General features: G+C 32.4%; 1 protein-coding gene across 4 annotated transcripts in view; it reads left to right on the top strand.

The window, feature by feature from the left end:
- Positions 1 to 25,874, top strand: part of wdr37 (WD repeat domain 37) — a 48,927-nt gene that overhangs the window by 4,646 nt on the left and 18,407 nt on the right. Inside the window, exons 2-13 of one of the 4 annotated variants that reach the window (XM_073830460.1) lie at positions 1,962 to 2,067; positions 5,214 to 5,392; positions 11,404 to 11,500; positions 11,914 to 12,009; positions 12,486 to 12,550; positions 13,888 to 13,971; positions 18,302 to 18,437; positions 19,599 to 19,670; positions 19,831 to 19,875; positions 22,595 to 22,671; positions 24,261 to 24,495; positions 24,619 to 24,760. In XM_073830460.1, the coding sequence (XP_073686561.1) occupies positions 5,255 to 5,392; positions 11,404 to 11,500; positions 11,914 to 12,009; positions 12,486 to 12,550; positions 13,888 to 13,971; positions 18,302 to 18,437; positions 19,599 to 19,670; positions 19,831 to 19,875; positions 22,595 to 22,671; positions 24,261 to 24,495; positions 24,619 to 24,760 (1,187 nt within the window). In that variant the 5' untranslated portion in view covers positions 1,962 to 2,067; positions 5,214 to 5,254. Of the gene's footprint in view, positions 1 to 1,961; positions 2,068 to 5,213; positions 5,393 to 8,489; positions 8,543 to 11,403; positions 11,501 to 11,913; positions 12,010 to 12,485; positions 12,551 to 13,887; positions 13,972 to 18,301; positions 18,438 to 19,598; positions 19,671 to 19,830; positions 19,876 to 22,594; positions 22,672 to 24,260; positions 24,496 to 24,618; positions 24,761 to 25,874 lie in introns of those variants that run through there. The other 3 variants (XM_073830462.1, XM_073830459.1, XM_073830461.1) reach the window with 3 other exon arrangements.

The following is a 25,874-nucleotide window of genomic DNA, read 5'->3' as shown; positions in this document are numbered from 1 at the left end:
TTTACCTTTGATACACAGCCACGTCCATCTGTCCTGTTCACGAGTTTGGCATCAGTCACGTCACATGAGCACGCGCTTCTGGCGTAGAATACGCAAACACCGTAAGCGATCTGTCGCATGAATACGACACAAATTGTTTACACAGAGCACAGAGATTGTGGGTATAGCGGCTATTCAAAATGGTAATTACTTGCGCGTGTCCTGGTTGTTTAAACCGATTTAAAGCTAAAAGATTAAGTTTGCTTGCACAAACTCATCCGGGACTTTTCACTGATTTTCCCTTACGGCGTTTGCGTATTCTACACCAGAAGCGCGTGCAAACTCGTGCTCATGACAGATGGACGTGGCTGTGTATCAAAGGTAAAAAATGATATAAATACTGTTCAGTTTCTCATAAAAAACGATCGTTTCGTGTCTTAGGACATCAATGTATCGTCACGAGCCGCAGGGTGTAATTTGGATTTGTCTGTGCATGTTTTTGTTTACTTTTAAAGGTCTGGTGCCCATCCACACCCATGATAAGGCTGGCAGACAGCACCGGTTTTCATTAAAAATATTCGTTTGTATTTTTCTGAGGAAACAAAGTCACCTACATCTTGGATGCATTGGGGGTAAGCAGATAAACATCAAATTTTCATTTTTGGGTGAACTATCCCTTTAAAGATGTTTACATAGAGAGTATAATTCATAAAACATGACCCTGTTCAAAAGTTTACATCCCCTTGATTCTTAATACTGTGTTGTTATGTGACTGATCCATAGCTGTGTTTTGTTTTTGTTTAGTGAGTCTCTTGTTTGTCCTGAACAGTTTAACTGCCTGCTGATCTTCAGAAAAATCCTTCAGGTCCACAAAATGTTTGGTTTTCCAGCATTTTTGTGTATTTGAACCCTTTCCAACAATGACTGTATGATATTGAGATTCATCTTTTCACACTGAGGACAACGGAGGGACTCAAATGCGACTATTACAGAAGGTTCAGACGCTCATTGATGCTCCAGAAGAAAACACTGTTCATTAAGAGCTGGGGTTAAAAACATTTGAACAGAATGGAGATGTGGACATTTTTCTTATTTTGTCTAAATAGCATATTTGTTCATTTAGATGCAACTGAAGATACTTGCATGTTTCCCAGAAGACAAAACAAGTTAAATTTACCCTGATCTTCAAATGCATTGTGTTTCCTTCTGAAGCTTCAGAAGTGAGCGTTTGAACCTTCTGTTATAGTTGCATATGAGTCCCTCAGTTCTCCTCTGTGTGAAAAGATGGATCTCAAAATCATACAGTCGTTGTTGGAAAGGGTTCAAATGCACACAAATGCTGAAAAACCAACACATTTGTTGGACCTAAAGGATTTTTCTGAGGAACAACAGGCACAAACAAGGGACTCATGAACAGCTATCACTAAACAAAAAAACACAGCTGTGGATCATTCAGGTAACAGCACAGTAACGGGGTTCGTTTTTAAAAATAAACGCAACAGTTATTTTCTCTTGTGGACTGTATGTAAACATCTTTTATGTGAAATATCTTATTCAGGTCAGTACTTAATTAACAATAACATGCATTTTGTATGATCCCTCTTATGTTGGTAAACTAATTAACATTTTGCAGATTCTGAAAGGGGGGTTAAACGTTTGACCTCAACTGTATATGGTGTATATGTGTATAATTTGGGACACTATTTATGTAATGATTTCCATCCAGGGAGAATTGCATCCAACACAACAGTTTGCATGACAGAACTGCATAAAGTCCAGAGCATGATGCTGCAGGTGCATGTTTTTTGAGTTGTTCATACCCACTAACCTCATCATCTCAAACCTATCTGTTTCACCTGCTCCATCCGTCCACCTCCTCCCTGTCATTTCAGGTTGTGAGACTGCTGTCACTCCATGCCTGCAGCTTTTCCTTTCTTCATTGTCATGTTTGTGAACGATAGATGGTGTTGTTTTTTGTTCAGTGCTGGAGTGCGGCCCTGGGCTTCCTGTTGAGAACTTCTTCATCACTTTAAGCGGTCGTCTGAGGATGTGTCTGCTTTGTTTATCATTCACTGCTCTCCATGGCTGGTATTTGTATTTTTTATTTTGCATGCCCCTTATTTAGCATTGTGTTTTTTGTATATAATAATTCATACGTTATGATTTGTTAAGATGCTCAGGCTGACATTAACATTTCTGTTGTATGTTATTGTGGATAATGGCCTGCTTGCTTTTTTGATACTCAGTTTAACTATTAAGTTAACACTTCATGAACTCGCCTAACATGTTCATTTTACATTAAAATAACACCCATTGCTTCATCTTAAAATGCAAATGTGAGGGGTTTTAAAAAAGTATGTACAGGTCATATTTCATATCTAGGATAAAGAAAATGTCAATAATGCAGAAATCTTAAAGGAGTATTTCACTTTCAGAACAAAAATTTACAGATAATGTACTCACCCCCTTGTCATCCAAGATGTTCATGTCTTTCCTTCTTCAGTCGTAAAGAAAGGAGGAAAACATTTTAGGATTTCTCTCCATATAATGGACTTCAATGGTGCCTCCGAGTTTTAACTTACAAAATGCAGCTTCAAAGGTCTCTAAACGATCACAGACGAGGAAGAAGGGCCTTATCTAGCGAAACGATTGGTTATTTTCTAAAAACATTTGCAATTTATGTACTGTGATTGTTTAGAGCCCTTTGAACAGGGTTTCCGCGGGGTCTTAAAAAGTCTAAAATTTAAAAATCTAAATTTTAGGCCTTAAAAAGTCTTAAATTCGCTGTTCTAGGTCTTAAATAATTTTACACAGGTCTTATTTTTCCGATGTCCATGTAACGCTAACTCTAATGCTCATTTAAATTCTCTTTTTGTTGTTTCCGTGGTGTTGTAGTTCTTTATTTCACTATTCCAAATATAATTTGCTGTATTTAAACTACAAATGAGACCAGCATGCAATAGCCAATCAGCTTTCTGTTATTGCCGCGAGTCTCTCTCGGATTGTACCGCAGAAGTAAAATGGATTTAACTTTTTAGCTATGGGGAAGTGCAGGTTTAGCGATACTTAGCTTGAAAAAAACTGAATATAGGGCTTGGCTAAGGCCAGTTGCTAACAACTAGATTTTTTTTCTCCCTCTGTGGAAGTTACTGCGTCTTCAGAATCACAGTAGCAGAATACAGGTCAAACTACCTTTTTCTGTATATAATGTTATCAATAATAATAATAATTATAGGTCGAGCTAGCTGACCGCCAGCATTCGAGATACTTTTAAAATGTTTTTTTTTTACTTGCCCGACCGAACAAACCGCCTGATTAAAACTGAAGTGACAAAAACAACTAGTGAAGCATCCAAAGGCAAGAAAGATTCATATTTTAATACATTAAACGTAAACAGAAATTGATAATGGATAGTGTATTTCTGGTCTATGTGTGACATACTTTAAAACAAATGAATGTAACAGCACTCTAAAGAAACAAACTGAGGTAAAAATTTAAAATGTATAGTTTATTTATAACATGATATAGTTCAGTAATATACCAAGTGAGCTTTTTGCTAAAAATTCTCACAATTACAAATGTTACATTAATTTTAGCTCAATAAAAAAGTAGTTAGTCAAGTAGTTACTTACATATTAGACAATATGCAACATTAGCAGAAGCATTCTCCTAGCAACATTCTGCTATGATTCAGCGTTTTGCTAGAAACAGTTGAAATAACTCGCTCATGAAGTGACTTACCGCCACCTGCTGGTAGTTTAGTGTGTTTAAAAGTATGCCTCCACACCCAACATTTCTAATGTATATATTTATAAATCAATAAATGTATTTAAAACATTAATCTCACTTTTAATTTTGCAGTGTAAATTATGTAATCTCACTGCTAACAGCCATTTAGAATTTATTGATAAATTCATAAAATAAATTTCAAAGGTAATGCATACATTTCAAAAGTAAAAAAAAAAAGGCCTTTATAAAGGTAAATCAAATATGCAGATTTACGATGTAAAAGCTATTTTTTTTTTTACATCAGATATTTCTAGTGGTACTTTTATGGGGATATTTTGTGTGGAATAGCTGATATGAAAAGTTCACTGTATATCGTAGAAATAAATTTAATTTATGACAGCCATGAAATTGCGTTTACTTTTTACATTAAACACATTAAATATTACATATATGCATGTAATATAATATCTATTTCCATTACAGGTTTCGGTCTTAAATTTCATATAAGGTGGTATTAAAAAGGTCTTAAAAAGTCTTAAATTTCACTTGTTCATATCTGCAGAAACCCTGTTTGAAGCTGCATTTTGGACGTTCAAACTCAGGGGCACCATAGAAGTCCATTATATGGAGAGAAATCCTGAAATGTTTTCCTCAAAAAATATAATTTTTCTTACAACTAAAGAAAGAAACAAACAAATAAACATCTTGGATGACAAGGGGGTTAGTTCATTATCTGTAAATTTGTGTTCTGAAAGTGAACTACTCCTTTAATGATAATTTTCATGGTAATTAAGCTATTTTATTTATAAATATATTTTTTTACATGTTTGTTATTTTTATAAACAAATTCTACAGCTGTGTGAAAGGAAATACTGTTCAACAAAAAATAAAAATCAACAAAACAATTATAAAAAAAGCGTTATGTTCAAACTGTCATTAACCTTTTTTAACAATGAAATAATATATGATATAATTTAAAGTATTATTATTAAATGCTTTTTTCATGTAAATTGTAAACTTAAAATAAGAAAAAAACCCATTAAAAAGCAGTCTTTAATTACAAAAAGATAAATTACTGGTAAATTAGTGCTAAAATACTTATTTATTAGTGGTAAATGTGCTAAATGACTCCTTTTATTTGTTATTATTTTTCAAAGTGATATATTTCCCGGACATTTTTTGACAGTGTGTGTACTAGATACATCTTGACATTTAGAGTCATATTCACCTGCTCAGTCAAAACGTCTCAAGTTTTACAACTATTGAACGTTTCAGTTTTATGATGTATGCTTAACTAATATTAAATCAACCTACACCCACAGTAAAGACAACCTATTCCTCCAGTATTTCATCAACAAAGACTTTACGTTTGCTCCCTTAAAGTTTAACTTGTTATTTACATATCACAGACAGAAATAGGGTATACAGCACAGTGTCCAACAAAGAACACATTATACTCCTCCAATGCTGTAGGATGGGGCAAACCCTGCTGTTTGATTGCTCAGTTTCAGGTAGGAAGTGCGTAGTGGGACGTCACTGAGGAGTGATGCCTGTTGAAAGTGGAAACAGCGCAGCCGCCCGTCAAATCAAACAGAAGCGCAAGTCGCACAGTCTCTCCATTAGGAGGACCAACAGCACCGAGCAGGACAGACCAGGCATGCAGAGAGACATGATGGAGGGACAGGTAGGCTGTTTTTGTCTGTTTCTTTTCTCGCAGAAACTTGTGTGGTCATGTATAGATCCTGGTGTGAAGTTCGTGGTTATGAACACTAGAGGTAACTATTGTGTGAACGTGCTGTCATGCCCAGGAGAACAGTCAAGAATGAAACAAAGCCAGTTCTGTGACATTGTTTGTAAATGCCACCCTGCCTTGACAGCTGGAATATGTAAAGTAGGGCTGCAAAAAAATGATGTATATAAATGCACACCCATACATATGTTAAAAAATATTTGTATGTAATATTTGTATTTGTACGTAAACACTGTATATTATTTACATTACACATAAATATAAATATGTAACATATAAATCTAACATTTTTACTTAATAAATAAATATATATATATATATATATATATATATATATATATATATATATATACACACACACACACATGTATGTGTATATATATATATATATATATATATATATACACACATGTATGTGTGTATAATATACACAGTACACACACATATAGTATGTAAACATAATTTATTTTTATTTATAATCAATTAATCATGACCAATCATTATACATTTTGCAGCCCTAATGTAAACACGTGTTCTATTTTATTTGAATAATTTGCTGTTGTTTTAGAATTTAGTTGAATTTAAAAAAAATCTCCAGGAAGCCAAAGTTGATCAATTAATCAACTCTTACTATGGAAATCAAAAAGTAAGTTTTGTTTTCCTTAAAATAAAACAAATAAATAAAATATAATGGGGAACTCTTTACTAAAGTAAAATAGAAATAAAATGCATTAGTGCATACAAACTAAGTAATGAAATAATTAAAATGGCCAATTTATTTTAATTCTAGGTGTGTTATAAAGTTGAATACATCTACAACCCACTTCTATTAAAAATGCAAAAATGCTACTAGATAATGCTGAAAAAAATGCAGTTAAGCAACTTTTAAATGATATCAGATAGTTCTTTAACTTTTGCATTCCTACAATATAAAAAAAAGAAAAAAACTAAATATAATGGGAAATTCCCAAAGTAACATAAAGTAAATTAAGTAATGAATTTTCATTATCATTATTGGTATTTTATATCTACAACCCAATTTTATTTAAAAAATGCAGTTAAACATATTTAAATTATATCAGATAGTTCTTTAACTTTTGCACTCCTACAGTATAAAAAACAGAAAAAACAAACAAACAAATAAATAAAATAAATTGAAAGGTGAAATTGTAAATAAAATAGAAATGTTGAATAATTTGGTGTCGTTGTAGAATTTAAATTAATCAATTTATTATTAGTAATATTATTATTATTATTACTACTGTTTGAGGAGAGAAGGTATTAGAAATGTTCAGTGTTACACAAAAACAATGTTTACTGATTATACTTAAGTGTTATTGTGGAAAATCAAAAAGTAATTTTAATAATAATAACAAAAAAAAAAAAAAAAACAGGAAACATGATGAATACAAAGTAAAATAAAATAAATGAAATAAAATGAAAATGGCCACAAATTAATTAAAATTTTTGGTTTCTATTCTAGGTGTAATGTAACAGCCCATAATTAAACATGCAAACATGCTACTAGATAATGCTGGCCCTGAAAAAAATGCAGTTAAACATATTTAAATTAAATAGTTCTTTAACTTTTGCATTCCTACAATATAAAAAAGTGAAAAAAACCTGAAATAAATAAAAAATAAAAACAAAAATTGAAAAGTGAAATTGTAAATAAAATAGAAATGTTAAATAATTTGGTGTCATTGTAAAATTTAAACTAATTGATTTATTAGTCTAAAAAAGAAAAAAAGTAATTTTTAATAATAATAAAAAAAAACAGGGATGAACACCAAGTAAAATAAAAGTAATGAAATTAAATTTTTGGTTTTCATTCTAGGTGTTATATAACATTGGAAATGCTTACAACCTACTTTCATTTAACGTGTAAAAATGCTACAAGACAACACTGGAAAAAAAAAAAAACTGCAGTTAAACATTTAAATGATATTAGATAATTCTGTAACTTTATCATCTCTAAAATCCAAATGTAAAACTAACAAATAAAAAATAAACTCAGTTGAAATGCTGAATTTTAAAATAAAGAAGTAGTAACACCGTAATAACACTGGATCAATGTCTTTATTGAAAGGGATCTTGGTTTGGAAGAATGGAAAGGGAACGCTTGCTGTTATAAAAAATAAATGTCACAGTCAAAGTCCATGTTAAACCTGGTGAAGAAATTAAAAGAGTTAAGTATTTCTGTAAATGAGTAGTTTTGTCATTGTTTTGTTACTGTAACGTATCCCAAACATTGACATCCGCTAACACACAATGTTTGTCTTAAACTAGTCTGTTATCGACGCACATTCCTTACACAAACATTGCAGGAGTATGTCAGTGATAATAGTGACCTGTACTAAATGTAAATTACAGTTGTCAGTTATTCCATTCAAATAAAGTTTTATATTAGTACAAGTTCAAAGACTTTTGTTTTAATACGCTTTCTTACATATTATGAGCAAAATGTTAAAATTTAAGTGTTAAGAGTAGTCTAACTCATGTCAGACTTGAGATATGATGCCATTTAGTCATCTGTTTTATTGATACTCCTTGGATGGTATCTAGGGTTTGTACCTTTCTATGGTCTATAGCCTCATCCATTTTTAAAGAGCGGCCCACGCTGGGGTTCGATTGTTCTGTCTGTTCCTCTGTAGGGTCATTTCTGATTGGCCCTACTGTAAACCGTTCACTGGATTTAGACTATACCGCCTTTCAGCCTCTCAATGCTGTCATTATGTCCAGTTGCTATGGTGACCACAAGTTTTAGGATTGAGCAGGTTTATAAGAATAGACGACAAGCTGTTGTTGGTTAATTGCCGTCTCTCTCTCTCTCTTTCTGTGACACATAAGTACATGTGGTAATGACAGAATGGAGAGCAGTTGACTTCACTTTCACACTGTTCTCATTGGTAAACTCTGGTGTTAACTTGGCATGACAGCACCTTGTTGTCCTGGAGTAGTTAGTATGGACATAGCTAGTGTAAACGACACAACAGCAATGTTTGTTTGTGGATTGCTTTTCTTTGTGTAGTTTTAATCAGGCTGAAAGACTTTACTTGGAACTTCTTATCCTTGATAATGGAGGTAAGTTAATTTGATAGATTAGTTATGTATTTGAATAGAAACCCTTTTTTCCTTTTTGTGCTTTTTCAGATTTTGTTATGATTCTTTTCTCCCTGTTCTTTTCTATCCTTTGTAATGGTCAGGTTTCTCTCTGACTCAAAAAGAAATTATGCCTTTAGGACAGAAATGATCTGTACTTAAAAGCCTGTAGAATAGCAAGATATTTTACAGAAAGTTTTAAGTAAACATTAACATTAATGTCAGCATTAATTTTTTTTTGTTTTTGTAAAAGCATGATATTTTACATTAAACATTGATTTTATGCAAACTTTTACATTTTAAGTTTCAGAACAGCAAGATATTACATTTAAATTTTAAATGTAATTTTTTAGAATTGCAATATATTTTATCTTAAGTGGTAAAACCAGCAACATAGTTTACATACATTTTTTAGGTCTTTTAAAAACAAGATATTTAACAGTTTTTGGGACAGCAAGATATTTTATGTAAAGGTTTAGAACAGCCAGGTATTTTACATAAACATTTAGGTGTAGTTTTAGAACAGCCACATATTTACGTAAACATTTAGATGTAAAGTTTTAGAACAGCCAGGTATTTTACATAAACATTTAGGTGTAGTTTTAGAACAGCCACATATTTACGTAAACATTTAGATGTAAAGTTTTAGAACAGCCACATATTTTACATAAACATTTAGGTGTAGTTTTAGAACAGCCACATATTTACGTAAACATTTAGATGTAAAGTTTTAGAACAGCCAGATATTTTACATAAACATTTAGGTGTAGTTTTAGAACAGCCACATATTTACGTAAACATTTAGATGTAAAGTTTTAGAACAGCCAGATATTTTACATAAACATTTAGGTGTAATTTTAGAACAGCCACATATTTACGTAAACATTTAGATGTAAAGTTTTAGAACAGCCAGGTATTTTACATAAACATTTAGGTGTAGTTTTAGAACAGCCACATATTTACGTAAACATTTAGATGTAAAGTTTTAGAACAGCCACATATTTTACATAAACATTTAGGTGTAGTTTTAGAACAGCCACATATTTACGTAAACATTTAGATGTAAAGTTTTAGAACAGCCACATATTTTACATAAACATTTAGGTGTAGTTTTAGAACAGTCACATATTTACGTAAACATTTAGATGTAAAGTTTTAGAACAGCCAGATATTTTACATAAACATTTAGGTGTAGTTTTAGAACAGCCACATATTTACGTAAACATTTAGATGTAAAGTTTTAGAACAGCCACATATTTTACATAAACATTTAGGTGTAGTTTTAGAACAGCCACATATTTACGTAAACATTTAGATGTAAAGTTTTAGAACAGCCAGATATTTTACATAAACATTTAGGTGTAGTTTTAGAACAGCCACATATTTACGTAAACATTTAGATGTAAAGTTTTAGAACAGCCAGATATTTTACATAAACATTTAGGTGTAGTTTTAGAACAGTCACATATTTACGTAAACATTTAGATGTAAAGTTTTAGAACAGCCAGATATTTTACATAAACATTTAGGTGTAGTTTTAGAACAGCCACATATTTTACATAAACTTTTAGATGTAAAGTTTTAGAACAGCCACACATTTACGAAAACATTTAGATGTAAAGTTTTAGAACAGCCACACATTTACGTAAACATTTAGATGTAAAGTTTTAGAACAGCCACACATTTACGAAAACATTTAGATGTAAAGTTTTAGAACAGCCACACATTTACGTAAACATTTAGATGTAAAGTTTTAGAACAGCCACACATTTACGAAAACATTTAGATGTAAAGTTTTAGAACAGCCACACATTTACGTAAACATTTAGATGTAAAGTTTTAGAACAGCCAGATATTTTGTGGAAAGCTTTAAAACAGCAAGATACTTTATGTAAACATTTAGATGTAGAGCTTGAGAACAGCAAGCATAAGCGCAACATTTAGATGTAGAGTTTTAGAACAGACATCTATTTTATGTTAAATTTTAGGTGTAGTTTTAGAACAGTCAGATATTTTTACGTAAACATTTAGATGTAAAGTTTTAGAGCAGCCGGGTATTTTTACATAAACATTTAGATGTAGAGCTTGAGAACAGCAAGCGCAAGTGCAACATTCAGATGTAGAGTTTTAGACCAGCCATGCATTTTACCTAAACATTTAGATGTAAAGTTTCATAACAGTAAGATATTTTATGCAAACATTTAGATGTAAAGTTTTAGAACCGCCATGCATTTTACGTAAACATTTAGATGTAAAATTTCAGAACAGCAAGATATTTTATGTTAAGCTTTAAAACAGCCAGATATTTTATGTAAACATTTAGATGTAGAGCTTGAGAACAGCAAGCGCAACATTTAGATGCATAGTTTCAGAACAGCAAGATATTTCATGTAAAGTTTTAGATGTAAAGTTTTAGAACAGCCATGTATTTTACGTAAACATTTAAATGTAAAGTTTTAGAACAGCAAGATATTTTATGTAAAGTTTTGAAGGAGCTAGAAATTTTATGTAAAGTTTTAGAAGAGCTAAATATTTTATGTAACCTTTGAGACGTAATATTTTACAACAGCAAGAAAATGTACGTTGTTAAATTTACATTGATTTCTGGTGTTTGTTTTATTCTCTTTTAAAAATAAACCCCTGCAACATTCCTTGTGTTTTCGTAGTTTATTTTTATGTGTTAACATTATTTTTTTAATAGCTAGAATGTACAGAGTAGAATAGTGCAGAATGCGCATTCCTCATTTATTGTCGTTAAAGTTTAATAACAATAAATGACAACTGCATTTTGAAGATGCAGTCTCTGAGTATTTGTAACATGTATTATTTGATTCAATTTCTAGGACTCCAAGTTGCCAATGGCCTTAAGGAGTAACTTACTGGACCTGTTTGGACAGATCGAACGGGAGTTTGAAAATCTGTACATTGAAAACTTAGAATGTACGTGTTAACCAATTAGCTTCCATAATATTTAACATTCTTTTTGCATGACTGGACTGTTTACCTGATTTACTAAACATGATGACAAAAGTCTTTGCACATGAAAAAGTACTGGAGTAATCACCTTATGCTAAGTGGTTTTCACACTCCCAGCATTCTCAAGAATTGAATCCTTAATTGTTTTAATTTTTATTTAGTATTACAGTTGATTATACTTATTAATAGGTGTAAAATTCTAATTGTGAGTTGCCGTGTAATAAGCAGGAGTAAAGAACAGTATTTTGGTGTAAAGCTCTATTCAAGGCGTATCAAACTGTTGAGGTTATTTAAATGTACAGATGTCCCTTACATAGTTTGTAAATGTGATAAAATTAGTGTTTCTTTCAGTTATCATAAGCTCTGTTCTTGTGCAGTACGGAGAGAGATTGAATCACTAAACGAACGTTTGGCTGGAGAAGGACAGACTGTCGATGGTGGCGATCTGAGCAAAGGAGCCCTGAAAACAAAAGGTACATGCAAAACAAAGCTGACATTTAGCTTTTGTTTAATTTCCGCATTCATATTGTCAGATCATTGACCAAGCTTTTGAATAAATAATGATGTTGTCTTTTGATGGTTCAGAGAGAATAATTTGATAACGTGCCTAAAGCTGTGGCCTCACATGATCTTTTAAGTGCAATTTGCAATTGATTTATCAATTGATCTACATGGCCAAATGTTTGTGGACATCCTCTTGTGATTAAGGGGTTTGACTATTTCAGCTACTCCCATTACTAACAGGAACATAAATTTATATTGCATATAAGGTCCTTAGACAAACATTTATAGTAAAAAGCGCCCTTTTTTGGTTTAGCTTAACAGTGCTTTTGTAAAAAAGTGAAAATCTAGTTTGGTGAGGAAGCACTTTAAAACTTAAAACTTAATGAAATTGTTATTTATCTTTCACATATTTCTTACTGATAATCATATAATTTCTTGTACACAGCTAGTCACAGCACAAGTCAACTGTCTCAAAAACTGAAGACGACATACAAGGCCTCCACTAGCAAGGTATGATTGTATCTATGGGGTTATTGCTGACATTTCACGCTGAGTAAAACTGTTACAGTTGTTCAAGCTCCGAATATTTCTCTCGGAATCACTAATCTCTATGAAAAAGTGTAATATCTCAGTGCAAAGTCCTGTTCTTTGTAGTCGGCCTACAGACTTTAATGCTTAACATATGTAGATACTTTAGAAATGAACAAGCTAGGGTTGTCACAATACCAAAAACTTACCAGTACTATTGAAAGCTGATGATTAAAACCAATGAAGTTTTGTTATTGGCACTCTTTTGTTATATTTCCATAATTTTTAATGGGATAGTTCACTTGAAAAATGAGAACTCCTTATCTTTTACTTACCTTATTCATTAATATCTCTTCGTGCTTCGAGATTAACCAAAGTTGTATGGGTTTGGAATTAAATGAGGAGTTAATGTTGACAATATTTTCACTTTTTGGTTGAATTCATATTTTGTGTAATTGACACTATTGAATAACTGGTGAAATTCCATCTTTTTAGTTTTGTTAATGACTTGTGACATCTCTAGAGCAAGCTGTTTTTAGGTGGTTATGTAAGCGTTTGTGTTTTGTCTTAGTGTTGCATTTTCGTAATGCTTTGTTTGTTCAGTTTCTTTCAATTAAACAAACTAGCTCCAGTTTCACATACGCATTTTATGGAATTACACACCGATTTATCATCGCTAGGGGTGTCAAAAATCTCCCACATTGATCTGACAAAGACAGTTCAATGCATCCGTTACGGAATTTCAGACTATTATTTTATAAAATGTAATACCCAGTTTATTACACATTCCTTTATTACCTAAAATTCAATTCTTGACTTTTCAGTTTTTACCAAAGTTAGATTCCACTGCTTCTGACACATTTTTGATTACACTTCATTGCATTTGTATGATTCAAAATAATTGTGTATTTTTGAGTACAGTTTTTTGAATCATGCTCAAATTTTAGGTTTCACAGTGCATCACATGATATAGTACAAAATCATAATCAAATTAAATACAATGCAAAAAAATAAATAAATAAATTAACTAGTAACCTTGTACACCATTAGCAGCTTAGCAGCAGCTTATTTATTTATTTTGCTGTGTAGTTGCCATATTAAATGTTTACACCCTTTAGTGTTTTTAACGAAACAGAGCTAGGCATGTAGAAGGCTGTCTTAATTTCTCTCAACTTTCCATTATTGGACCCAAGCACCTGTTTACTTGTAGACTCTTGAGTGTGGAGCTCAATGGTGCTGATTCAAATTGAACTCGTCTCTTTAATATTTTGATCCTCATGGATTACAATTGTTCTTTTTTCTCGGTTTCACTGATGTAGCGCTCAAATTCTTTCCCGGGGAAAGTAGGTGGACCTCGCAACTTCAATGTGGGGAACTGGGAGTTATGGGGTGGAGACTCATGGGTAATTAACTCCTCAGTGTGCCAAAATGCATGAACTATCCAACAGTTGGGGGTCATAACCCAATAATGGTGCACTTAGCGGCAAGCCATCAATCTGTGCTTATTTGGCTAACTCTAACACTAATTCAGCATTATACGACATTAACAAAGACCTTAAGACAATGTTTTGTGAATATCAATAGTGAGTTTGAAGAATTATTGATTATGGAAATCAAAACAGTTGGCTTGGCTTGGAAACCTTTGATTGGCATTGATTTTCTTCTGCCAGCAAATCTTACCCCATTCAAGAATTTGGCCAGAGCAAATGAACATTTTGAATTAGTTCATGATTGTAAAGAACTGTATGATGAAAAAGTCCGAACAGAAAATGCTAGTTATTTAACTCAACAAACCCTAAACCAATAAGAATCTTGTGCACAAGGAAAATAATATGCCGTGGTCAAATATCTTGATGGTGAGCAGGGCCAGATGTGCTGGCTGGGAGAGAATCAGGATAGTTGACTAAATCTAACAATGATATTGCCATATTTTGGTTTAGAAGAGTTTAGACAGCCCTTTCGTGGAATTTTTGCTCTAACAAACTCAGTTTAACTTTGTTTTAAATTCACACTTGATAACATTAAAAAGTTGATCCCCCTGCTGAGTAGTTCTGTAATGTGGTATCCCTCATACAACCCTCCCCTTCAAACACTGTAGCCTTGACAAAAGGGAAAACACCGACAGCTCTTTCCCCGTTACAGTGAACATTAGCTAATGTTTCTCGTTTAGTCAGTGTTGAAAATGCTCTCTTGTTTTTAGGCTGTAAATAGTGTATTTTTGCTTTTGTATATTACGCCTACTCCATTATTTGTAACGTCCGTAAATGGTATTGCAGATGTTAAATGTTGAATATTAATAATTGCTTAAAATTAGGACTTTGACCAATAAAACTAAAATATCTATTAAAAATCAAAAAATCTTTCATGAATCTGTTGTATGGTGGAGCTCTATGGACAAGGATAAGAACAAGAAAATAAGTTATCTTAAAGTATTAGTTCACTTTCAGATCAAAAATTTACAGATAATGTAAATTAAGTTTTTCAAGGAAAACATTACAGGATGTCTCTCCATATAATGGATATATATGTGGAATTTGCGCAGCTTTAAAGGGCTCTAAACGATCCCAGCCGACGAAGAAGGGTCTTATCCAGCGAAATGATCGGTTATTTTCAAAGCAAATTGACAATTTTTAAGCTCAAATGCTCATCTTGTCTCATCTTTGCGATGCGTAGTGTGTGTGATCTGGGTCAATACAGTTAGGGTATGCTGAAAAACTCCCATCTCTTTTTCTTCCCCAACTTCAAAATTGCCTACATCGCTGCGGAAGTACCAACCCAGTGTTTACAAAGTGAACATACAAAGAAGATCAAACGCCCTTTACAAAAAAAAAAAAAAAAGTAAAGCAGCATTGTAGGCCGATTTTGATGTTGAAGACAAAAATGAGAATGTTTTTTGACATTCCCTAACTGTATTGACCCGGATCACAGACAAGACAAGACAAGCATTTGAGGTTAAAAAGTATATAAATTGTCAATTTGTTTGAAAAATAACTGCTTGTTTCACTAGATAAGACCCTTATTCCTCGGCTGGAATCATTTAGAGCCATTTAAAGCTGCATTTAAACTGCATTTGGGAAGTTCAAACTTGGGGACACCATAGAAGTCCACTATATGGAGAGACATCCTGAAATGTTTTCCTCAGAAGACATAATTTCTTTATGACTGAAGAAAGACATGAACAGCTTGGATGACAAGGGGGTGAGTACAGCATCTGTACATTTTTTTTTTGTTCTGGAAGTGAACTACTTCTTGAAGTAGTGATAATATTACTTATGACATTATTACGTATTTATTACATACTTGTAATTTTATAAAGCATAACACTTTTAGTGTTTTAAGTAAATAGACAAATCACAGCCTTAAAACAGAAACGTGTTTACATAGTTCACCGAATATTTTCAGCTTTACAGCAACAGACCCTGGAACTAATTTTATTAGGGTGTTGTTTTTTTATGTAATTATAATATTGCGATTGTATGTTTTACATATGTGAAAGCCCTCTTGTGGATATGTAACTTTGAAGGGTATTGTACATGAGAGTTTTATTGGACTCTACGTTATGTGAGGAGCTCGGTCACTCTATACTATGTAATGTTACAGAGCATTTTCATAGTGCTGAGAAGAGGGCTCATTGTGCTTGCTGTGTTTGCTCTTACCTCCAGTGAAATTTCAGGCTCAGCAGCGCTTAGTAGTGGTTAGGCTGCATATTGACATGCTTGCACACCTTCCTCAGTTCATTGCTTTATAGAAGTCATTTGCTTCCTGTGATGCCAAAACATTTGTTAAAGTTAGGACAATGTACTTCAATACTTCTTTATTCTAAGCATTGCCTTTTATAGATACTACTAGGGATGCACAGATATAGAAATGCTGGCCGACAGCAATTTTTAATGATTGTATCTTAACTGCAGGCCACTAATATACATCTTAGATCATACTACTGTTTGATCAAAAAAAAAAAAAAAAAGGATTCAGCTTAGGTTACAAAAAAAAATTAGTAATGTCCAGCATGAAATGGTCACTGATATATTGTGCATCCCTAAATGTTACAGCATTTTTTGTCAACTTTTGTTGGTGTCATCACTATAGGTAGCAAGTAAAGATTACTGTATAGTATTTTTTTTACTTACCAGATCATATGTACAGTATTTTAGAATTTACAGTTGAGCAAGTTTTTCAGAAAAATAAGTTTTTCTATCTGAAAAATTAATTAATGATATACTGATAAACTACTATTTAATTTTTTTTTTAAATGAAAATCCTTTGAAATACTATAAATGTCTTTACAGTAACTTTTTATCAATTAAATGCATATAAAATGAATATTCATCAGATTTCTGAAAAAAAATCTAATTTTTCCACAAAAATATTAATCAGCACAGTTGTTTTCAACATTGACAATAATTAGAAATGTTTATTGAGCATCAAACATGCTACACTGAATTACTTATGCATATTAAAATAGAAAACATTTATTAAAAACTATTATTTTAAATGGTTGTAATATTTTAGAATACTACTGTATGACCTGTATTTTTTTATTAAATAAATACAGACTTTGTTAACAAAACTTTTTTAATATTTTCTAACTTATTAAACTTACATCCATATCAGTGGAATAAAGTAGTTCACCAGGAGAGGTTGTGTGTTACACTGATTGTACCACAGATCCCTTCTGTAATGCACATTTTCTCTTTTTGAAGATCTTTTAGTGAATAAAAAAGTGCACTTTTGTGAATGTCATTTACTGCCATTAAATTCTATTGCGATACATATCTGCTATATGCATCAACACAATAACAGTCATTGGCCTCCTTGCTCTCTCAGCACAGCTTCTTTTCTTTTTCAGATATGATCCATATATTTCCATGTAAAATTTTGATGATTTACAAACTATTTTGCCATTCTTTTTTTTTTTTTTTTTTTTAAGGAATTTAGTCACAAAGTTTGTCATGCTTTGTCAGCTTTTATATATGTATGTGACCCTGGACCACAAAACCAATAATATTTTATGAAATTGAGATGTATATCATCTAAAAGCTGAATAAATGAGCTTTCCATTAATATGTAATTTGTTAGGATATGACAATACTTGTCGGAGATTCAACTATTTAAAAAAATCTGGATTCTGAGGGTGCAAAAAGAAATCAAAATATTAAGAAAATAGCCTTTAAAGTTGATGAAGTTCTCTTCCAAATGAAGTTCTCAGCAGTGCATATTACTAATCAAAAATGACGTTTTGATATACATGTACATCACATCAAACATGATCTTTACTTAATATCCTAATGATTTTTGGCATAAAAAAACAACGATCATTTTGACATATACAGTGTATTTTTGGCTATTGCTACCTTAGAGTGGTTTTGTGGTCTAGGGTCACATATTTTAATTATTTTTGAGTGCTGTTCTTGTTTTATTGCTTATTTTTGTTTGTTAGGGTGTTTTAATTTGAACGTTCTCATTTCAGAAGTATTGACTACGCTCTCCTTTCATAGACATTGATCTTGTTTGAGAGACTGTATGACTGAATGCAGTGTGTTCATACAATCCAGCAGTATAACCACATGATGTGTGTCATAAGTGTAGAGGTGTTACAGTCATGTATGGTTTGAGTATTGATTCCCCATGCTTCTGCGCTGCTTACTGTCGCTCTGTAGTTAGATCTGTGTGTGCGTGTGTATGTGAGAATCAAATGCTGATCCAATGCTCACTCTCCTGTCCGCTCCTCAGATTGTGTCCAGTTTTAAAGCCACCACATCTCGTGCAGTGTGTCAGCTGGTTAAGGAGTATGTGGGACACAGGGATGGGATATGGGACCTGGCCGTGACTCGGGTTCAGCCGCTGGTTCTGGGCACAGCTTCAGCTGGTAAATCATAAGACATAAGACCGAACCAGTGAAATATGATTTTCAAACCCATATAGTGAATATGTTGAAAACAAAATATGTGTTTAACGTCTGTCTCAATGTTAATTAAACTTTAAAAGCATCTTTCTTTTTATTTTTAGTAACAGAGATAAAATAAAAATTAGCTATATTGTGATTAATAGTATAGTAATTATTATTAAGAAAAGAATTGGAGGAAAAATATGCTTGGTGAACTTGCTTTGGAATCTTCAGAAAACTTTACCTCGATTTTTCTCAAAATCTATTCTGTTGACTCTATCGCCTTCTTTTGTCCAATTCTAACAAGTCATATATGTGACCCTGGACCACAAAACCAGTCATAAGGTTAAATTTTACAATAATGAGATATATACATCATATGAAAGCTCAATAAATAAGCTTTCTATTGATATATGGTTTGCTAGGATAGGACAATATTTGGCCGAGATACATCTATTTGAAAATCTGAAATCTAAGGGTGCAAAAAATCAAAATACTGAGAAAATCACCTTTAAAGTTGTCCAAATTAAGTTCTTAGCAATGCATATTACTAATCAAAAATTACATTTTGATAGGTTTACAGTAGGAATTTTACAAAAAATCTTCATGGAACATGATCTTTACTTAATTTGCTAATGATTTTTGACATAAAAGAAAAATCAATAATTTTGACCCATACAATGTATTTTTGGATATTGCTACAAATATACCCCAGCGACTTAAGACTGGTTTTGTGGTCCAGGGTCACATATAATTTTGAAGATATTTTCACATAGTCCATTAAAATAAAAATAACTAATTTTTGAACATTTGCTCATTCCGACTCATTTTGCCAGAATGGGTCACATTTTTAATTCAGTTCAGTTATTTTGTCTAAAAAAAAACCATGCATTTAAATTAGCTGGATTAATTTAGACAGATGTTTATGTAATGTTACACTGTACAATGATACACTGATACACCACTGTTACTGATACAAGACTGTCTTTATGCTCACCTCTTATGTTCCCCAAAGCTGAATTTATTTGTAAAAGCAGTAATATTGTGAAATATTACAATTTAAAATAGCAGTTTTCTATATGAATATATTTTAAAATGTAATTTATTTCTGATGGTTTATTCCTGTCATTCTTTATTCTTTAGATCACTGTTCCATGTTATGGAGTATTGAGACTGGAAAGTGCCTGCTAAAATATGCTGGTCACGCTGGATCAGGTGTGAAGCTCTTTTCATGTGATGTTTATGTGTGAATACTTGTGTCAATTTTGTGAACTTTCATTTGGAGGTTGGCATATCTTCAGATTTGACATGTTGTGGGATTGGTTAGTGTTGAGCATTGGTTCTAATGAATGTTTGTGGTTTTCTGTTCTTGCAGTCAACTCCATTAAGTTCCACCCCACAGAGCAGATGGCACTTACAGGTATAAAACAGCACATTCAATGGGGTTCACACATTTTTCATGTGAAACATAATATATATATTCAGTATAGATGAAACGTAAATAGTTTTTGCTGTTTTCAGTTCACGACTGAACAAAACTTCACTAAACATTACTTGTATCGCAACTACCCTCCAATAAGCACAATAAGCTTTGTTACTTTTAATAAGAAACAAGGTATCAACTTTCAAATATTGACACTCTTTAATGCGGTGTGACAGATCGCTGTAGCCGTTTCAATTTAAGTGACGTGTGAACTGATCATCCTCCGCTTTAATACTAGTTATAGCATAAAATAAACATAAGTGAACATCAGAAAGTCTGTTGAAAGAAATGGCACAACTTACTGAAATGCGTCTGTCAGTGTTTCAACTGTGCAAAGACGTCACTAAAACAGCTTGTAAACAATATGTCACATACATTTACTCCAGGAAAGCCATTCAATGGCCATAAACATTTCGTCGCCTTGGAATTATAAGGTTCTATCTGACATTTTTGTCAAAATTGAGTTTTTCACATATTCTTATTCTGTGACAACTTATTTACATTATGTGATGTTTTTTTAAAAGTTGTGTACATTTTAGGACTTTTTATTTAGAAAAGAAAAAGGTTCTATCTACAAAGTCGAACTATAACTTGGTTCTATAAGGTTCTATCTGTGAGCCAATCAGCACTTCCAATGCAAACAAGAGGACCAATCAGAATCAACTTTCTTTGTCATGTGGCCCGGACTGCTCCATAACAGCAGGAAATATTGCACGTAAAACAACAATAATAACACGTCTGTAGAATTAATAAGTGCAATTCACATTTATTCCTCAAAGCGGCACTGTTTAAAACATAATGATGGCCTGATTTTTTTTACTCATAATTACCGCTACCGGCATTATATTACCGGCATAAAACAAATAATATTATCTGCAACTGGCTTGAATGGCTTTACTGCAGAGCAAATGCATAATGTAAAGTACATAATGAAATATAAGTGTCACTGTCGTTTGATGGTGAATGTGGTCAATAGCGATCAAACTGTTGTTATTAAAGATGTTGAAAACGATAGTCATATTCCAATATGGTTGAATATGGCTTTTTTGTGAAATAAAGTCCCGGTCAGATGGATTAGAGTAGCTGCTTTTTTTAAACTGTTTCTGCAATAATGTGTTTAATTACCCACTATAATCATAAAATTAACATCTGCTCTGGACAAAATATTCAGCACTGCTTTTTATGCCTAACTTAAGAAAAAAATATTTTTGTCTACTTTCATTTCTTGAAAATTGTTGCTTTAATTAATGTTTTGTGAGATAGAACCTTATAATTCCAAGCAGAAAACGACTTTTTAGAATTAGAAGGTTCTATCTGCATTTGACCTGTTCCCAAAATCCCCATTTGAAAATTTTAGAGGATTTTGATATTGTACATTTAGAATACATTTAGGGTCTCTGTCATTCTCATGTAGGAAAGAGACTTGTTCCCCATATCATTTTTGCTATATAGAATGCAAAAACTTTGAAGCTCAATATCTCAAAACCACTCGGAACGCAGATAGAACCTTATAATTCTAAGGTGACAATTTTACATTACATATTAATTGTATTTTTGTACTTATTTATATTTAAACAAATCTGTTATGAAAAAAAAGTACAGCCACTGTGTAAATGCTTTTTCAACATTGAATTGAGAGTGGAAAATAAAAACAGTTTCATGTACAATTTAAATATTTTATACAACCCAGTTAGTTTTTATTTGTCACCCTAGACCACAAAACCAGTCTTAAGTAGCATGGGTATATTTGTAGCAATAGCCAACAATACGTTGTATAGGTCAAAATGATCATTTTTTTTTCTTTTATGGCCAAAAATCATTAGGACATTAAGTAGAGATCATGTTCCATTAAGATAATTTGTAAATTTTCTACCATAAATATATCAAAACATTTTATATTAGTAATATACATTGCTAAGAATTTCATTTTGGACAACTATAAAGGCGATTTTCTCAGTTTTTAATTTTTTTTTGCACCCTCAGATTCCAGATTTTCGAATAGTTGTATCTCGGCCAAATACTGTTCTATCCAAAAAAGCTTATTTATTCAGCTTTCAGATGATGTATAAATCTCAATTTCAAAGAATTTACCCTTATGACTTTTTTGTGGTCCAGGGTTACATTTTAAGTGTTGATTATTAAATAAATATGACTAATTAATTTATTTCTGAATCCAATTAACTTTTAATTTCGGTTTTCGTTTTAATGAAAACTGTACTTTTGGTTTTGGTACGTCACTAATTTAGAGAATATTATGCATCATTAATCACATACGTACGTTATATCAAGAATGTGTAATAAGAAAGCAAATATGGTCATTTTCATTAAATAATTTGTTGCTGATGCATGATGGCGCCGTCCAGTGGTTATAAGCTTTTATTACACATTAAAAACTGCATGTACCTGAGCATTTGCTGATGCAGGAGTCACATCTTTTACTATGAAGCTGTTAATGATGATTTATTTATCCCATGACTGAAGGCAATATTGTCTTTTAATATTTATTTTTCCATAAGACTGAATAATATTTTTTTTTTCATATCTCTATTTGTATCTTCCCCCCCACCTGTCAGATGCTTTTAAATGTGATTTGATAGATGACTGTCCTTTTTTATATAATGCAGCATCTGTGTTTGTTTTGTCTGTTTCCTGACAGCGTCCGGGGACCAGACGGCACACATCTGGCGTTACATGGTACAGCTGCCGCTTCCTCAGCCCCCAGCAGACATCAGTGTGAGTGTTAAAACACACACACACACACACACACACACACACACACACACACACACACACACCCCTTTCATATTTCTGTGTGCATTTTTGCCTGTGAACATTACTTTATATAACAATGCTCCTCCAGAATCTCACCTAATGCAGTAACACTCATTTAAAGAAGTTACTTGTTTTAATATTTCATAAAAATATAAACCTTTTCTCCACATCTCAAACATTGTTGCTTATCCTATGTTTTTCCCTACACTAAATATTCAGTTTTACTTGGAAATATGCTTAAAAAAACAAAACAAGTATTACATATTTTTTTCTGTTATATTACCATTTTTTTGTATTTAAAACTACATTAACTTTTATTAATTAAAAAAGTCCTTTAACCAAGTACATTCTAATAAACCAATAAGTTATTTTTGTATTTTGCGTTTTAATTTTACTAGCAAAAATAACATAGAATAGCTTTTAAATGTTCAGTAAATGGCTGTAAACACTAGGGATGCACCGAAATGAACGTTCCTGGCCGAAGCCGAACTAAATTGCATGGTTTTTCGTGTTTTTTCCTCCATGTATTTATTTGACCATTGCATAAATAGCCAATATTTGCTTTTTACAGTTTTGTCTTGCTTTTCAAAGAAAAAAATCAATTACACAACAACAATTTAAAAATATTTACTTAGCACTGAATATTTGTAGCGTTCTTTTAGACATTATAGACTACCAACAAAGCACAGTTTAACTTAAAATTAATAAGTTGACCATTTTTAAGACCCCCTTCTTGAATCAGGCTTGTGTTTTTAAAGTACAAATAAATGCAGCCTTGCTGAGGAAAGGAGAATGTTATAATAAATGTATTAATAGAGCTGTTATCATTATTTTTGTCTTACTTTTTAATTTTATTTTACAGAACAACAGTAAAATTACGAGGCTAACATTTATGAATGTTGACTTTTATTTTGGCGAAAACCTGTAAGAAGACCTCAGTACTGCTTTTTGCTGACAGCAGGAGATTTATGAATGATTCTCATTGCGCTGTTTCAGCACAGATTTTCCTCGCGCTTTGGACTTTGAACCCTGGCTAACGAGTTCGTGCAGCGATGTCAGAATAAATACAATTCATGTGTGTATTAGACAACATAACATTCTGTAAATTATTTACCAATGGTTTAAGGCCATTTTGCAATTTCAGTCATCATACAGTAACCAGCAACAACCACCCCTTTCTGTTCTCATGGAAGACATGCGATGCGATACTAAATGGTCTCGATGTGTTCGTGCTTGTAATGATTTTTGCGTCTTTCTCTGACAGTTTTAAATGCTTCCACACTGCCGACATGTTTGCTGCAGTAGTGCGTGCCTCTATTTGATTGCGTCACGTCATCGTTCTGTATAATTTATTCTGCATTTTCGCTTATTCGTCCGAAAACCGAAAGAGCTTCTTTTTCTATTTTTGGCTGAATAATTGTGTTTGCCGAACTTTCGGTGCATCCCTAGTAAACACATAATTTAATTTATTCATTCATTTACTTATTTTACCTTTCCATTCTTTTAAACATGGCTTTATTTTAATGGTTACTATTTCCTCTGTGAATCAGGCCTCGCTGGACGATGACGTGGACTTCTCTGATAAAGACGAGGCCGACGGGGAGGCAGATGGGCCCAATGAATGCCCCACTATCCGTGTCGCCACAACGACCTTGAAGAGCCATCAGGGGGTGGTGATCGCAGCTGATTGGCTGGTGGGAGGAAAGCAGGTGGTCACTGCATCCTGGGATAGAGCCGCCAACCTCTATGATGTAGAAACCTCAGAGCTGGTGCACACCCTCACAGGTAAACAAGCCACCGCTCTTACTGACTTCCATATGGGTTGCTTTTGTGGCTTTATTGGTGTCCTTTGTCCTTTAGGGTCACATAGCTGTGTTTTACATGTGTGTGTATGTGGTGTGTTTGCAGGTCACGATCAAGAGTTGACCCACTGCTGTACTCACCCTACTCAGCGTCTGGTGGTGACCTCATCTAGGGACACCACCTTCCGCCTGTGGGACTTCAGAGATCCCTCCATCCACTCAGTGAATGTCTTCCAGGGCCACACTGAGTAAGTCACATGATCTCTAGTTTTATATACCAGATGTTTGACTGTTTACATAAAATATGGTACAAAATTAACACCTGCCGAGTGCCAAATGGAAGTAAAACTTGGTGCCAAATGAGAGTAAAAATAAAATCTAAGTGATGCAAAAGCTTTTCTAAAGTTAAGTTCAGTGACTGGCGGCCAACAACTTAGTATCTGACATTTTGCTAGCAAGCCAAAAGACTTTATTGTCGGAACTCCAGAACTCGGTGTGGCAACACTTTTTTGATGTTGCATCACCGAAGCGAGAATATAAAGGACAAAATCTGTAAGGTTCTCAACAGTTTTACGCCTGGCAATTTTTTAGTGAAAGGCTGTAGCTTGTGATTTTGAAAGCGAGACTTTAACATATCTAGTGGAGACAACAAAATGTATTTTTAATCAAGTATTGGAAAATATGAAAATATATGACTGGGAAGAAATAATTATGGCTGATAAATACTAGTGTTTTTGTTAACTAAAGCTAATAAAATAATTTTTATTATTGAAACAAAATGATATATTACATGAAAAACTAAATAATAAAATAATAAAAATGAAAATGTTAGAAATGTTGCATTGACAGTTAACTGAAATAAGTACTAAAATGACTAAAACATAGTTTTATTTAATTTAGAACAATTTGAAAAAAATAGTATAGTGGACGTTTTTTTATATATTTTGTTTTATTTCGATTATAGACAAACATCAACTAGCTGAAATAAGTTTAAGTACTAAAATTACTATATTTAAGTTTAAGTTAAAGTACCAAAATTACTAAAACTAAACAAAAAATAAAAGCTAAATTTAATTAAAAAACAAAAAAATAAATAAATAGAAATTACAAAAACAAGCTAATTCAAAATATTAATAAATATTATAATAGTATATAATAAAACCTAAAATAACACTGATATTTGTGTGATTTGAGTGATTTGAAATAATGACCTCGTTTCATACTTGGAACACACAAAAAATTAAGACAAATATTCAAAAGTATACATTTTAGAAATTAATTTAGTTGATAAATAACCTTGGCATTAATTTAATTATTTTAAGAAATGCCTTCTTAAGTGTCTCTTCTTTTATTCACTCTGAC

This window comes from Garra rufa, chromosome 24, assembly GCF_049309525.1.
Source record: "Garra rufa chromosome 24, GarRuf1.0, whole genome shotgun sequence".
Taxonomy (NCBI): domain Eukaryota; kingdom Metazoa; phylum Chordata; class Actinopteri; order Cypriniformes; family Cyprinidae; genus Garra; species Garra rufa.
The sequence above is the reverse complement of the archived record's forward strand: the minus strand, read 5'-3'. Positions and strand labels throughout refer to the sequence as shown.